We start from the raw sequence: 16,900 nt of genomic DNA on the forward strand, positions 1-16,900 counted from the left end.
ACAAAATCAGTTTTTGTTTGTAATATATTCGAGGTGACAATTAATTTTGTCTAGTTTTTTTTTGATTTACAAAAAGAAAGTTAATTGTTTTTTTTTCAAAAATAGACTTGTTTTGTATAACGTTAAAATACATAATTTAAAATGTAATTCAAGTCTCTAAGATAATTGGTTCGTGAGATATTATGGGTTAACAAAAATGTTCACCTTTTTTTAAACTGCTATGGTAAAAAAAAAACACTAAAGAAATTTCTTATAGAGTCCTTTCTGCATTTTCTTGCACTATTATCTGTATAACAAAATTTATTTAAAGTCGATATCTCTACTGGTTCTTGAGCTTTGGACGACGAAAAAAACGTCGGGAACGTCTCTAAAAATCTTTTATTTCTAGGGACCTTGAAGCGTCGAGAAATGACAAAATTTTCAATTCGACAAATCCGACCCATTACAATTACTTCCTATGGGAAGTTAAAAATAGTTTTTGACACAAGTGTCTTGAGAACAAAGAAATATATTGATTTCAATCTTTTTTCATCTCACACAAAATGTTGTTATATATGTATAGGTATATTGTGTAGGACTTTTAGAAACATCTACATACGGCCACAAAGAGGGAGTTATCCTTCCGAGCTTCTTTTGTAAGATCTTATAGTAACAAGCATTTTTATTTTGTATTAAAATGAGGGAAAATTTGGAGTTATTAAAACTTAAAACTTGAATGTAACCTTTGAATAAAAAAGTCTGAGATCATTAAGCAATAAAATATAAGTATCCCTTTAGGACATCAAAATACATTGACACTCTTTAATGCCCATTTCATAGTGATCATGTCATTTAAAAAAAAAATTGAACAATAGGTAATAAATCCTACCCTTATCTTTAATATGCAAACATTTGTAATCTTTTTTTATTGGGGATTGAAAATGAATGAATTTGAAAACTGTTAAATTTGATGGTCGTTAATCTTTTTAGGTATGTAAGGTATATCTTGTAAGATTCAAATTTAAACTGTTTAATCTTGTGTCATTTATAGAGTCACATATTTTTGATGTCATTTTAATGGTCTTCCTTATGCCTTTTTTTAATTTATTTAAATTATCATTTATAAGTATGAGATTATAATTATAATGTGGTAATTTATAAGCTTTAAAGCTAAAGAATTAAAAAAAGAGCTACTATCTACCTACATATGTCCTCTTAAATTACTACTGACCACATTGTCTTAATCCATTTTTTATCACCTGCTTATGTTTATATTCAATCTTTTCTTTTCACCTGTATATTATGACTTGAATAATAAATCGCAAACTTAAATTAATATTTTTAAAGAAAGGAATTTGATGAATATTACATGAAAAGATTTATGACTCCCGAAGTGTTTCCATTCTAATCAGACATCAGTGCCACACCGAACATCATCTATCAATAACATAAAATCAATCAACTGAAAGTCATTTTTCGTAACAAGATTCGTTACGGACATATAACAACTTCCCATTGACCAAAAAACATCATAAGTCTTATGTAAACAAAAAACACGCATCAATTTTGTTGCAGATTATTTATGGAAAGGTACATAGATAAAACTATTTCACACCTTTCTTCAATCACTTTTACTAATTTTCACAAAAGTACCAACAAATGAAAGTATTAAATGAATATCCATCTATTAATTTCTTTATTTATTTTGAAACACCTGTCTGTTGGCCTTGTGAGTGCTTACTGATTATGGCTTATATGTTAGATGAGGACAGAAATGTATTAATTTTTAGTTAATATTTATTATATTTATTCACGCCCCCAGCATTATATGAATGAAGTCTTTATACAGTAGGAGATTGTAAAAATATAATGACTTATTGATGTATAGCAAATACTCGAAGTCGAGGTATAACTTCTTGTAATATTGGATAGGTAGGGAAACAACACAACATATAATTTATTATGTTTTTTACTTTCCTTAGATTGGTTTTTGTTTCGAGTGGAAACAATGTTTTCTTTGTTAGACATCAGGTAACCACACATATACTTAGAGCAACGTCAGTCGATATGAATTAAATATAGTCTAAGGTACATTTGATTTCAATTGCCTAGAGCTGAATCTTTTGGTTTGAATTTTTCTGAGATTAAAGTTTCATTTGGAAAAATCCAGGTTTTAAATAAATTGTATTATATTAGCAAAAATCTTAATAATATAAAAGGCCATACAAAAACCTGGAATGCATTTTTCGAAGCGCGTGCACTCTTTGAATTATAGGCATTACCTATGAGAAATTTTCCTTTTCAATAGCCGGCTACTTGGGTATCTGTCACTTTTGATGCTGTTAATTAAAACAAAACGTAGCCATTACCAAAAATGGACGCGATTAAATTGTTCAAATTCACTTTACAAAAATTCTAACTGGTATAAAATCAACAAAAATTACAATTATACACAAATAGTTTTCTGACCGTGCTATTTTTCGAAAAAGTGATCGCATCGATGGAATTTGGGAAGGAAGTTATCAAGAGCATAAAACAGCAAGTGTGGGAATTGGTCATTTAAAATACATTTCGTGTCACATGAATTAGGACAAGCTTTTTTCGTTTTCGATATTTTCCAAACCTTTATATTTTTTTTGGAAAATCCAAATGTGGAATGAAATTAGTATGTATTAAGCTTATATTGGAAACAAAAATGTTAGATAAAGTAGACAAACCCAATTTTTTTGACGGTTTTTCCGACGAAGGTCATAAAAAGTACGGTTGTTTTTTGTAGCAAATGAATCGGACAGGATCTAAATTTACCTATTGACATGTTTTAAATGAGATAAAATTAGAATTCGATTGTTTTGGAGGCTTAGTACTAGTATTAATTTGATAGAATCAAGAAGATGGTTAGAGGTAAGGAACTTACCAAGGAGGAAACAGGCCAAATTCAAGCTTACCGGAATCTCAGCAAAACCATCCGTTTTATGGCATCATCATTAAAAAAAGTTCAAATGTTGTATTCATCTACCTCAAGTACCCAGAGATATATGAAAAAGGAAGAGTCTCTAAACCCACATCATTTCAGGAAAGGCGGGTGATAGTGAGAGCAGCTTCAAATTCAATGGTTTCCATTTGTTAAATCAACTCAGAAGTTGGGGTAAATGCTAGAAAAGCTACTGTTGTTTGGGGGATACAAAAAGCAGACCATATACGACACCAAAAGATGAATACAAACCCACCATTGAATGCTGCACACAAAAGCTAACGCTTTAATTTTGCAACAAATAACATTAAGTGGAATGCAGTCTGGCCCGTGTGTCGTAGTTTCCGATAAAAACAATTTAATTTGGTCGGACCGGATGGATATAACTGCTACTTTCATGATAAAGGAAAGGTAGAAATCTATCTTGAAAAGCGGCACAGCAAAGGAGGCGGTGTAATGGCATGTGGAACTAGATTTTCAAAGCTCTAAAATGACGGTAATCACTTAGAAATCGATTCTAGAACGATCTCTTCCGCAGTTTTTTGAATTATTCGGTGTTCAACGATTAACTTTCCAAAAAGATAATGCACCAATACATACCACACGGACAATAAATCCTGGATTCAGAGGCAAAATGTAAACCTATTGCCATGGTCCCCTTAATTCATGTGACACGAAGGGGCTTCTTTAAAAAGAGATAAACATTTATTGGTTCAATGGTTTTTTAAAGCTTAAGAGTCGTTCGGTTATTTGAATGTGACTAATTGCTAATTTCGTCTTGGTATTTAGAATTGAGAAATTTAAGTTCGTCTCCTTTAACCTGATTTTCGTCTCCTTATCAGTCTCGTGGTTTTTCTCTTCTTCACATAGGAAGTGTTTGTAATCGGTTAGATATGTGGAATTGAAAATTTTGACATTTCTCGATGTTTCGAAGCCTGTAGCACCGAAATCTTTTTTGTCGAGAGATGTCTTTACGAGAGTGTGTATGTTTGTTCGGGATACCATACTAGTATAATTTTGAAAAAAATTCAATGCACGGTTTTTATAATAAATCAAACAAATATTTGTCACCTCGAATATTTTATGAACAAAAAATAATTTTACTTCCAAAATAGTTTAATGCAACGAAGAATAACATTTTCGGCATCTGATTTAAAAAAATCAAAGCGACGATTTTCTTACAAAAACTAACAACCTAAAAACACGCTACTTAAAATTTGTAACTTCCCATATCTTCCTATTTGTCGAATTGAAAATTTTGACATTTCTCGACTTTCTTAAAGGTCCCTAAAGTCGAAGTAAAATATTTTTGCAAAGATGTATGTGCGTGCATGTGCACGTACGATTCGTAAGTCCGTTCGCGACGTTTTTTTGTCGTCCATAACTCAAAAACCAGAAGAGATATCGACTTCAAATAAATTTTGTTGTACAGATAATAAAATAAAAACCCAAAAAAATTGATTTTCGGGCTTCAGACTTATTTTGTCTTATAAAAAATATTGTTTTCAACATTCGGTAAAATTTTGAGTAAAATCGAATTGATAGTTTCTTAACAAAAAATAAAAACCCAAAAAAATAGTAAAAATTCGGAAAAATTGATTTTCGAATCAAATATCTTTTCAAAACTTTAAGATATTGGCTCCAAATTATCTTTATTAAAAAACAACGTTGTTTTCAAACATTCAGTATATTGAGAAAAATAGAATTGACAAAAAAAAATTATTCGAAGTTGGTAAAAGTTGAACTGCAAATCAAATATCTTTTCAAAAATTTGATAAGGCTTTTAACTTTTTTATCTTATAAAAAAATATTGTTTTCAACATTCGGAAAAAAACTTGGGAAAAATCGAATTCACAGTTTAAAAATAAATAAATACCTAAACAAAAATTAAAAAAAGTTGGTAAAACATGATTTTCGATTTAAATATCTTTTAAAAACTTTGAGATATTGGCTAAACTAATTTTATCTTTTCAAAAATATTATTTTCAATATTCAGTAGAACTTTGAGAGAAACCGAATAGACAGTTTTTTTACAAAAAAAAGAAAAAACATAAAAAAATTAATAAAATTTGTAAAAATTGATCTTCGACTCAAATACCTTTTCAACATATAAAAATATTGGCTTTAAACTTATTTTATCTTATTTTATCCGTTTTATAATTAAAAAATAAAATCTACCGAAAATACCTCTCAAATTAATTTCATTTATCCAATTTTTATTTGTTTATAAAAGAAATAAAAACTTTTAAGACATGCTACTAAAATTGGTAAAAATTGGTCTTGGATTAAAAATCTCGCTAATAAAAATAGATTTAGAAATCAAACTATTTCATTACCTATGTGCAAACGAAAACGTACAAACTTTTAAGAATGACGAATCGACAGGCGGGATTTGAAGTTATCAGTGTGGGTCATATCCCAGCCTCTTTTTTAAAATTGATTTTGACATGAATATTTCGGAACAAATTAGAGATATTATCTTAAAACTAATTTTCTTTTATAAAGTAATGTTTTTAACATTTTTAGAAAAATCAATTCTTATAAAAATAATAATCTCTAAAAAATTCAATGCAAAATTTGTAAAAACTGATGTTCGATTAGAATATATCGAGAATGGATGAAGGTTCAGACTTCAAAAATATTTTATTCTATGCACATGTTTGTTATTACCGTTAAATAATGTTTTAAGAAAAATCCAATCTTTATTTTTTATTAAAAAAAAATAAAAACTTAGTAAAATTGACAAAAAATAATTTTCATCAAAAAAGACAGATATTGAAATCAAACTTACTTTATCATACAAAAATAATATTGCTTACTTTTATAGTTAATTTTTTCTTAGAAAAATTCAATTATTGACATTATTTATTTAAAAAACACGAAAATCTACACAAACAACAAAAAACTGTTAAGAAATGGTTTTCGACAAAGAAAACAAAGAGAGATATTGACTTCAAATTTTGCCATCTCATCAAAACGTCAAGAAATATCAAAACTTTCAATTCAACAATTTGAACCGATTAAAATAAATTGCAATGAGAATTTTAAAATGCTTACTTTTTAAACTGAATTCAACAATTTTTATTTTTATTTTCGTAACCTACTTAAGTCATCTAACTATAGACAACACTTTTTTTAATTAAATTGAAAACAATACAATCTACAGTAAATGACTTAACCATTAAACTAACACATACTTAAGATATGCAGCAGAACTTGAAGACTATAAGCTCTCAAAAGTATAAAAAGTGCTTAAGAATAAGAAAAAATTGATAATAATTGCACTTTTATTGTCAACTTAAATGAGAAAAAAATATGTTTGTAGAGGTCATGAATAATAGATATTTAATAATTATTACTCTCACGTTTCTTAACATTCAAAGTTATTTTTCATTTTTATTAACCCATGAGAATGAGATCCAAACAAGCTCAATTAAATTGTCTATAGTCATCTAGAAGGTTCAAATAATGACAGGCAAAGCAGTTAATCTCATCAGGCCTAATTCTGTTTGATATGCTATCAACTGATTATTATCTCGAGTCCCACTTTCCTCTAATCCTCTCTATTTAAATTTAATCGGGCTTCGGCTCAGCAGTCAAATCTTAATCCACCTTCATTCAAATTGAGACACATAATGCATCTATGTTCCGTCAAACTAATTAAACCAATTTGAAACGGTTCAATAAAGAAATCCGTTATTCATTATACCTGAATTAGCTATACTTTTATGCATCTCTACTTCATGCACTAATGCAGCAAATATCTATTGGATAATAACTCCATATAAATCTTTGAAAATAATAACAACAACAACAAATATGTGCCACGCTTCCCATCCGCCGTTAATAAGTGAACCCAATCATATAAACATCATTAACAATATCATCAAGTTGTCTTCAAAGATAAAACAAAAATCATTAAAAATAACAAAAACAGAAATAAGAAAGGTAAGAAAAGAAAAGAAAAAACTCAAAATGTAGACCAAAAGTATTTATAATGAATTATTATACAATTTTGTATAATCAAATCGAAATTGGTTTTCTCTTAAAACACCAAACTGGCAAACTCAAAACACAGCCATATACACAAACACACGCAGCCACACACCTACACACAATTTTTCACTTTTTCCGCTATAATGGTTAGTTCCAATTTAAGCTAAAACCAAAACCAAAAAAAAACCCAAAGACATTGATGCTTATCTAAAATCTCAATCCTAGCAAATTTGGCACTTCAGGCCAAAACACAACTAAAAACCAAGCTAGAAGTGACACAAACAATCCCAAACATCTTCCGTGTTCGAATCAAACCTGGCTCAAATGTGCAAGCAAGTTCTTCTAAGCGCAATTTCACATTTCACCATCCATTTCACATTATCCTACGCTTTTGGCTTAAATTTATTTTTATACTTCTTGCACCATTTTAACCAAAAAAAAGAAAAACCGGCATCGCGCATAGTTCTTCAAGCCGAGCTGAAGCTCATAAGTGCCGGTTGTTGTGCGGTATAAGGCTACTTCTTTTACTATAGCTACCTTTCTTCTTAGCTCTGCTAAGTTTAGACAGATAGACGAAACGGAACACACATCTAACCAGGTGCGCCACGAATAAATATTAAGTTCGTTCACTTTTCTGCAAGCGTTATTGTTGTTTTTGTTGTTGTTGTTGCTGTCACTGTTCGTGGAGTGTATCTGTTCGTCGTATAAGCGGTTTGTTTCTTGCTACCTTGTCATCCGTATTGTTATATTGTAAAGCACTAGGTAAGCCATTCCGGACTCTGGAGACGGAGAGTCAGATTTTCAAAGCCAGAGCCGAAGTTTAAAACGAAGCTAAAGCTGAAGCCAAAACTGAAGCCAGACTCAGACCATCATCAACTAAACATTGGCTGCTCCAAAAGGCGGTCAAACGCTATTCGAAACAATCAGTTGCTTCGCGATACTCAATCGCTCAAGACGTATACTCTATAATTCTGATCATAAAAATTAAAGTAAATCTTTTACCACCAAAACTTATAGCATCATCAATCTAACAATCGCGAAGAGGTTTTTCTTTTTTGATAAAATTTTGTGTGTCTTTTTCGGTTCTTGGATCTTAAAAAGCTTTAGGCCAATCCGTGATTGTCAATCAATCTAGATTTGTGTGTCAATTGTGTGAGTGTGTAGTGAATTTTATATGAGTTTGATGGTTGACAAGAATTGCATGAAGATGAAGATTCGTGATGTTGAGAACGCATTTCGATATAGACGGATACCTTATCCAAAAAGGTAAGCCACACAAATAGTTTGAACTTTTAAGTGTCTTTTTTGTATGCTTCTAAACATTTAGTTAAAATTTTGTTGACTGGTTTTGTTTTGATGTGCTACTTTAAGAACATTCTTGAGTAGTTGATGGGAATTTTGTAAGATGTCGGATGGGTTTTTCTAAATTTCCAGAGCTATGTTACTTGTTGAAAATGTTTTAAGCTCTTTAGGATTTTAAAGTTTTGTTTATGAAGAAACACAAAGGAAACTTTTTATGAACCAAACTTGTTTCACACTTATCTATTAAAATATTAAGGTGTTAATTTAATTTGCTACTCATTGATTTTTGAATGATTAACGAGGTTTTTGACGACATTGTTTATAAACGAATACAAAAATATCTAAATTAATTTCAAAACTAAGGAACGAATTCCTTTAAAATGAATGTGGATGGAAAAAAAATGAGTATTTATTAGAAAAGAAATTTTAATTTTGGTTATCGGTGTTTAAAGAATCATATTGATACAAGACGGTCAAGACGCATCAATAATATAATAAGCTGTTTGCTCGAAAGTAAAATATAGTGTTGGCATATTAAATATTTTAGATTTTTAACAAATTATTGTTTATTTACATAATAAGAAAGCAGTTTAAGACCGAAAATTGTTGAAAGATGAGTGATTATGATTTTGTTATGTGTGGCCTACTTAATTTTTCGCACCCTGTTGAGTAAATATTTGTTTACTTTCGTTTGATAAAAGTAGGTAAATAAAAATTTACGACTTAAATAATTCTAATATTGTGCTAAGAACATATAACTTCTGTGATTCTAATAGTTTATAATACTTTCAAATTTTTGTTACAATTAGTGTTTTACATGTTGAACAAATATTTCAATTTTCATTTAAGGTTAAAATACATTTTAAATTTGTTTAGTTTATTTTTTTTAAATAAGCAATCCTAAAACTCCTTCAAAAAAGTTGACAACTTACTTAACATTAATAAATCACATTATGTAAAAAAAACAGTTCGAAAATTTTATAAAACCTTTAAAAAATTTGCTATATTTTTTCTGAACTGAATGAATTATAATATATTGATCTTGTTACTCACATTTATATTATTTCTGAAGTGTTACTAAGTAAATCAATGTTTTTTTAACTTTGCAATTGGAGACAATTTCAAAATTCAAGAAAGACGTTAAATTGTAAATTACACTGGTCGAAAATATTACATTTTTTTATGTCACACAAACAAAACAATACTTTTTAAGATATTAAGCGGTCTTGGAGCCAAACCGTGCCTTAAAATGTATCTTTTACATAAGACAATACAAAACGGGATTTTTAAGAAAAAAATTACAACTTATCCATATCCAGAAACAATAAATTGTCTAACGATTCTGCAAAGTCTAAACCTTTGTTTTCTAAATTTAGTTTAAATCAGTTAAGTATCTTTCTTAGTTTCAGTAAATTTTCAGTAGTTACTAGTCTTTTTTTGACTATTGATTTCGGAAAACTTTGATTTTACGAGTAGCACTCTGCTCAAGTTTTTCAACAACAGTTTTCTGCAATATTTTTATATTCTTTAATATTATTTCAAAAACATGATATGGTAGAATTGTTACAAGACGAATTCGTTATAAGAAAAAAAATTGCAAATAATCCGTGTTGCCTTTTTCTGTTGGAAACCGTTTTTTAGGATTAATTTGATACCTATGAAAACTAATAATTTATAAAAGTTTTTCGAAAATTTTATAAAATGCTTTAAATATTTCAGCGGACTCTTGAGGAAAGAGATTATATAGATTTGGAAAATCGTCACGAATTTTATTAAAAAAAAGCTACGTTATAAATTTATATTACCTCAAAATTTCTACGTGATAGAATAATTTTAAAGAAGGATTTAAATTACGACCGTTTAAAAACATTGGAAAAGTGCAACTTAATTGTCAGGAACAAATCTTTGGCATCCAGTGTTCACATTGCTTTTAAAATATAGTTAAGTATATCTATTTTTTCAGAAATATTTGTTGGTTAAATACAATAAGAAAAAGTTCGACTTTTAAAGGTTTATCTTACCATAATGCCGGTCGTTTAATAGCCTCTCAATAAATCACTATTGGGTATTACTATTTTTAAACATTTTGACAGAGAAAATTTTCCAAACATCTTATCAGCTTTTTTGCCAACAATCTGCATAATAAACATTTTGAACAACTTTAAATTCCGATTAAAAAATAACGGTATAAAAGAAAAATTAACTAACAAATTACAAAAACAACTGTTGAATAAACCGTAATAAACAATGTTTTTAAAGAAACATTTTGATTCAGATGTTAACAAACTTGCCGGTCACTTTCTTTCATCTTGTCTCTGTAATATAAACGGTGTTTCAATAAGAAATTTAATTTCCGAATACTCCACTTTTTGGGCAGTTTTCATTTTTGGTATTAAAATTCCACCAAGTATTACTTAATATGAAACGGTACACTCTTTAACAAATTACTGGAACAAAGATAAATATTTGCAGTCACAGTTCTTGGCAGTATTTCATTTTTTTTAAGAGATGTTCACAATTGGCACATAGATATCTAGCAATTCAAACATTTCTCAAGGTCACGCAAAAGAAAAAGTCTTACTCTAAAATCCACCTTAAAAATAAAATTCTGGAAGAGCGAATTGTTCATGGAAAATTTCATTAAAAAGATATCACTGTAATTGTAGCCGTGGCGGCACTTTAGCTAGTATTGAAAATATCATTGCTTCCTCTTAAAAAACATTAGTTTTTTGTTAAATATCAAGATGAAAATCTTTTATTTAAAGTAGATTAATTATGTTTATTTATTGACAATAGGTTTTTCAATGAAAGAATCTTACCTTTGAAGCAAAAATATGAGAGGCCATATCAAAAGAAAGACTACGAAATGTTAGATTGCGAAATGTCACTTCGTTTTAAGAACAGCCTTAGGACTAAGTTTTAAAATAAAATATTTTGATAGACGTTTTAATATCTAACGAACAATATTTATTATCAAAATTTCAATTTTTAAAAAAAATTGTGGACATAATATTTATAATAATTAGTTTATTGTATAAAATTATATTTAACGTTAATTTTTGCAATGAACAAATTAGATTGGCGTATTCGTACTGTAATACGTACTCTTTTTTATTTTATTGAAAGTTAATGGTCTTATGTGAAAAAAAAATATTCTTAAGTAAATAAATTTTGCTCTCATTAGAAATTAGGTAATGATAAAGGGTTCCTGAAAAAAAAAATTAATTTACAATTAAGATAATAGACATAAAGAACCCGAAAAATGACTTGGATAATAATCTACAGAAAGACAGTAAACATTTATATCTTTTTTTGTTTAAACTAATAACAAAAATCGATACCCTTCAGCAACTTAACCATAATTTGCGTAACCTTATAAGGAGCGTTAGAGGTGGAAAAACGTCCGACAACGAGAATACCACACAAGTTTTTTAAATATAAATAAACTTTATGACAAGATGTTTTCGAAATGAAAACACATGCCTTATTAAAAGCATTATCTCGTCTTATTAACTTCTCAAATGAAGTTATTGTAAGCGGTCCGATTTGTCGAATTCAAATTTTTTACATTTTGTTACGTTTCAAGGTCCCTAGAATCGAATTAAAAGATTTTTAGAGAGATTTCTCTGCGTACGTGTGTACGTATGTTCGGGAAGTTTTTATCGTCGTCCATAGCTCAAGAACCAGTAGAGATATCAACTACAAATAAATGTCATATAGTAGTATACCGGTAGTACCCGTAGCGTGATTCTTATGCAAGAGGTCTTGGGTTTGATCCCTGTCTTCCTCTAACTTTTTCACGGGTACTGCCTCTTGCGAGGAATTGACAAATCCTTCAAGAGAAATGTTTGTCGTGAAAAGTGCTTTCTCAATTTAGCCGTGCGCATTCGGCATATAAACTATAGGTCCCCTTCATCTCCGACAACATTACTCGCACACAGGAATGGTTGAGAGTTGTAAGTCCCTAGGCTCAGGTTCTCTACGGACTGTTGCAACACCTAATTTTTATTTATACAGATAATAATGCAGAAAGGACTCTCCAGGTAATCTAAAACAAGGTGAAAGTTTTGGTTAATCCAAAATATCTCACGAACCAAAAACACTAGAGACTTGAATTGAATTTTATATTATATATTGTAACGTGATACCAAACAAATATATTGTTGAAGTCAAATTTAATTAACGCTTTTTTATAAATAAAAAGCTAAAAAAACAAAATGTTTTAATTTGAAAATTGTACGAATAAAAAATTATTTTATCTTCAAAACACTTTTTTGAATAACATTTTCAATATCTGGTAAAATTTTGAGAAAAATTGTATTGACAGTTTTTTTTACAAAAAATTAAAAAAAATTGGTAAAATTTGATTTTCGACTCAAATATCTTTTCAAAAATTTCAAATTATGGCTTTTTCTAATTTTAACTTATAAGAAATATTGTTTTCTAACATTCAGAGAAATTTTGAGAAATATCGTATAGATAGTTTTTAACTTGTTTACAAAGAATAAAAACATAAACAAAATAAACAAAAGTTGGTAAAAATTGATTTTCGACTTAAATATCATTTAAAAATTTGGAGATATTGGCTTCAAACTAATTTTGTCTTATTTAAAAACCTAAAAACAAAAACAATACTAAAACTTAGTAAAATTTTACTTTAGAATCAAATAGCTTTTCAAAAGTTAAAAACGTTCATTTCAAACTTATTTTATATCACAGAAAATATTGTTTTCGATGTTCAATAATTCAAATCTACAAAAATAGTTCTCAAATTTGGTAAAAATTGATTTTCGGTTCTCGATATCTCTCAAATTAATTTCAATCGTCCAATTTTTATTTGTTTATATAAGAAATAAAAACTTTTGAGAAATGCTACTAAAATTGGTAAAATAAAAAAAAAAACTAGATTTTCAAACTAAACTGTTTCTTGATATGGAAAATATTGTTGGTAATTAAAAAATTTTGAAGAATAATTTACCTGACAACTTTTTAACAATACTCGAAAACCTTCAAACTTTTATGCAAGACCAATTGACAGACGGAATGAGAAGTGATCTCTGTAGTTCGAATGATAGCGCCTTTTTTCAAATTGAAACCTGAATTTTATCATCAAAAACTTAGAACAGTTTGAAAAAGGTTTCTTAAATTTTATAGAACATTTCAAATACTTTTCAAAAACATTTCAGATATAATTTATTTGATTTGTTTGTTTTGGACACTCTTAGAAATATTTCTTTTTTTTCATTTCTGTGCCTATGTCTTCCTCATCGTCTTCATAGTTTGTATTTTTTGTAAATCTTATAAATAAAGTGTCGGCGTTTTTCATTTTATTTTTAAAATTTTCGTGTCCCACAAAACTATTTTTAAGTCATACATTTTTATTAATTTGATGATATCCTCGCTCTCAATATTTTCATTAACAATTCAGAAATTTTTTAAAATGTTTCTGAAATGTTTTTACAAATTTTCATAAATGTTTCTTTGGTCTGAACGCACTTTTAGAACATTCTGTTTACAATTACATCTAGTAAAATACTTGAACTCTATACATGAGAAGTAAATGTTGTCTAATAAGTGCATCTAATTTTAAAATCAAGAGCGTTACTATCCCTGTCATTAGTTTAGAAAATCTAGTATTAAAACATCTTTTATTATAGGAAAGTTTTGTATTTTCTCACTTATTTTTTTGTTTCTTCTAAAAACATCAAAATCAAACAAACAGCTGTTAATAAAGAAACTTAATAGTTTTAAAAGACAATGAATCATTTTAAATGCGGGTTGCGGGTATGAAATTTGCATTAATTTTCTGATTGACAAGATTTTAACACAATTTAAAAGAGAAACTCATAAAAATGTCACGATTACAGAGCTTGGTAGTATAGTCAAAGAAAAATTATAAATTGCAAAATTCTTCATCTGAATCTAATCAGGGTTCGCTCTATTACCTACCACCACACACAATTTCCATCAATTTTCTTTCTCACTCAAATGCAACGCATCAAACAACACGTCCTTTTTTAAGCCATTATCCCCCTTCCAATATCAGTATGGGAATTCCTCTCTAACCCCAACCAAGCCAAAGCCAATTCTTATAATACCAGAACCGAATGCCTATATTCGAAACCAAACTAAATTAGATAGTTTCTTTTGTTCAATGAAGTGTCTTTTGCAGCCATATTGCCAGTTAATCGAAGAACTTATATTCCATAAGGTGATCTAATTGGAAACCGGTATAAATTGAGCTCAAAATCTTGTGGATTAGATTTTCTTTTTTTTGTTTTTCATATACCATACTACAATAGGGAGCAGGGAGGGCTGATGTCGATGTGGAATGAAAAAAAAAAAACAATATCAGACACATTCCCATAGGACGCGCCGAGTTGCAAACATAATAATAATTGAAAACCTGACTTTTAAAGAAGAACAAAAGATGATAATGGTTTGGTTATCCAGTTCCATCGCATGAATAACAATATAGTAGCTTATGGATTACACAAAGCTTATGGGTTTTTGGTTTTCAGCCAGCTAGTGGTCTGTGTCTAGTTCACAGCCAGAGGTAACTTATGGATCGTTGAAGTCTTGAGAGTCTTCGTCGTACGTCGTCCGTCGTCGTCGTCATCATCACCAGTATCAGCGAGATTCTCTCAGGGACTTTGTGCGAACAGATTGTGTAAGTGGTCAGGCTTTGATCTAGTTTTCTTGTTTAATAGGTTTATGTATTAATTGGTTAGCGTGATGTGTGTTTTTGCTTTCAGCGGCAAGCTGCTCTATGTACGCTGCATACCATAGGTACGTTCTTTAAAGTATTACTATTTTTTTCTGCTTTGTTTTTATTTTTTAATGGAGCCACATAAATGGACGACAACAACACGACGCGACGACGATAGATAGAAGAGTTGATTTTATGGGAGATATTGCAATGTGTTTGGACTTTGCGGCATGTTTGGATGTAATTTTGAGGCTGATGACTGGCTTGAGGTTATATTATGCATTCAGTGCAATTTCAATTTATATATGGTAGCTCTGGATGGAGCTAGTTGAGTAGCCAACAGCCATCAGCCAGCATCAAATCAAAGTATAATAATGTTGGACAGGGTGAAATCCGGCTTGAAAATGGTTTCGTAATATGTTTTTTTAGTTTATTTTCTAAGTGTAGGTATGGACATTTTCAATGGACAACAATTATTATGGTGTTATTATGTTTAAAAATTTGACCGTAAATACTTAGAGATACAAGGCAATTATTTATATTTATTGGATACCAATTTAATACTTTTACTTTCTGAACTTGTTTTAGCTGCGGGTTTTTTTAGCAGGTTCTTCTAAATTTTAAAATAACTTCAAAATAGATCACCAAAGTACATACAAAATACATTCAATATTTACTATGCCTATTTTTTATTTCAAAATTGATTTAGAAATTTTCTTGGTTTAGAAGTTGAGATTCTTCTTGAATAAAATTTATAGGAAAACATTTTTATCAAACCAATATAAAATAAAATATTCAACTTTTTCACACGAATGTGTTTGGATTTTCATTTCACATTCTACTTCAGAAAATTGCTTAAAATGATATCGACTTTAAGAACGAAGTTTCTATTCATATTTTCATGAAAGAAAAATTGGACAGTATGAAAATTTCCTATTTACAATTCCATACCGAATTTGTTTGACTTTTTGGTGATGTAAATTAAATATTTTTTTATTTAATCTTAAAGATCAGTGTCCATGAAAAGAAATTTAAATGCAATTACGAAAGTATGGCTAGAATTGAAAATCTGACAAAACTTTGTTCGACGCATCTCAGTGTCCTTAAAAACTCAAAGTTTTTGGCTTGTCATAGAAACATTTTTACTTAGACTGAAAAGGCTTAAAAAGAAGCTTTTGAAGCAGTACCAAACAAATCTTGGCCTTGTGTCGTACAATTAAGATGAGACGAGACTCTTATTTGAACGGAAGCTTATCAAGAATGTGGAATGTGTCGTTAGTGTTTTTTCCTTTCGTTCTTTTGGGTTTTATCAGTCAGTTTTTGGGTCTGGTTGTTTCATAGGATCTGTCGACATCGTAAATCACGTTGGTCCTATCAGAGTAATTTTGGTCTCATATGTCTTAAAAATTCTCATTGAACTCATTGATCTCATCGCTTTCATCAATCTAATAGTACCTGACATTCTTGTCTGCTTTGTCTGTGTCTTTGAAGGTATGCTAACAATTTTGAGATGAAAAACCCGAGAATATCTTTCAATACCTCCATTTCTTGTACAATTTTACTTTCTGGATTTAAAACCTAAAAGAGAAAACATGGAGGTTTTTGACTAAACGTTGGCTGTTGCCACAATAAATATATATATCGTTGAAAAGCTCAGTTCTATTAAACCTTTTGTTTTATGGACACAAATATGTTAACCAAGGGGCTTAGGCGGTACTGGAATTAGATAAAAAATCTATAGCGATAGTGTGCCAATACAATTGTAACATTTGTCACTCTCCATAAACAAAACTAGACATTAAAATAAATAAACTTTTGACCCAATAAAAAAGTAGGAAATAACATCATGGTTTTTATGAAAATTTACAGCTGACAATTCTAGACATTTTTCACACTTGTTTTACAAATCTGTATTTCATAAAATATTATCAAGTGCAAAAATT

General features: G+C 29.2%; 1 protein-coding gene across 5 annotated transcripts in view; it reads left to right on the forward strand.

Annotated features, from left to right (window-relative positions):
• LOC129946264 (heparan sulfate 2-O-sulfotransferase pipe) overlaps window positions 1-16,900 on the forward strand; it is a 163,072-nt gene that overhangs the window by 31,557 nt on the left and 114,615 nt on the right. Inside the window, exon 1 of one of the 5 annotated variants that reach the window (XM_056056391.1) lies at window positions 7,499-8,212. The exons of 1 other annotated variant lie outside the window; for it this stretch is intronic. In XM_056056391.1, the coding sequence (XP_055912366.1) occupies window positions 8,121-8,212 (92 nt within the window). In that variant the 5' untranslated portion in view covers window positions 7,499-8,120. Of the gene's footprint in view, window positions 1-7,498; window positions 8,213-16,900 lie in introns of those variants that run through there. 3 more of the 5 variants (XM_056056393.1, XM_056056394.1, XM_056056392.1) reach the window with 3 other exon arrangements.

This window comes from Eupeodes corollae, chromosome 2 (genome assembly GCF_945859685.1).
Source record: "Eupeodes corollae chromosome 2, idEupCoro1.1, whole genome shotgun sequence".
Classification (NCBI taxonomy): Eukaryota; Metazoa; Arthropoda; class Insecta; order Diptera; family Syrphidae; genus Eupeodes; species Eupeodes corollae.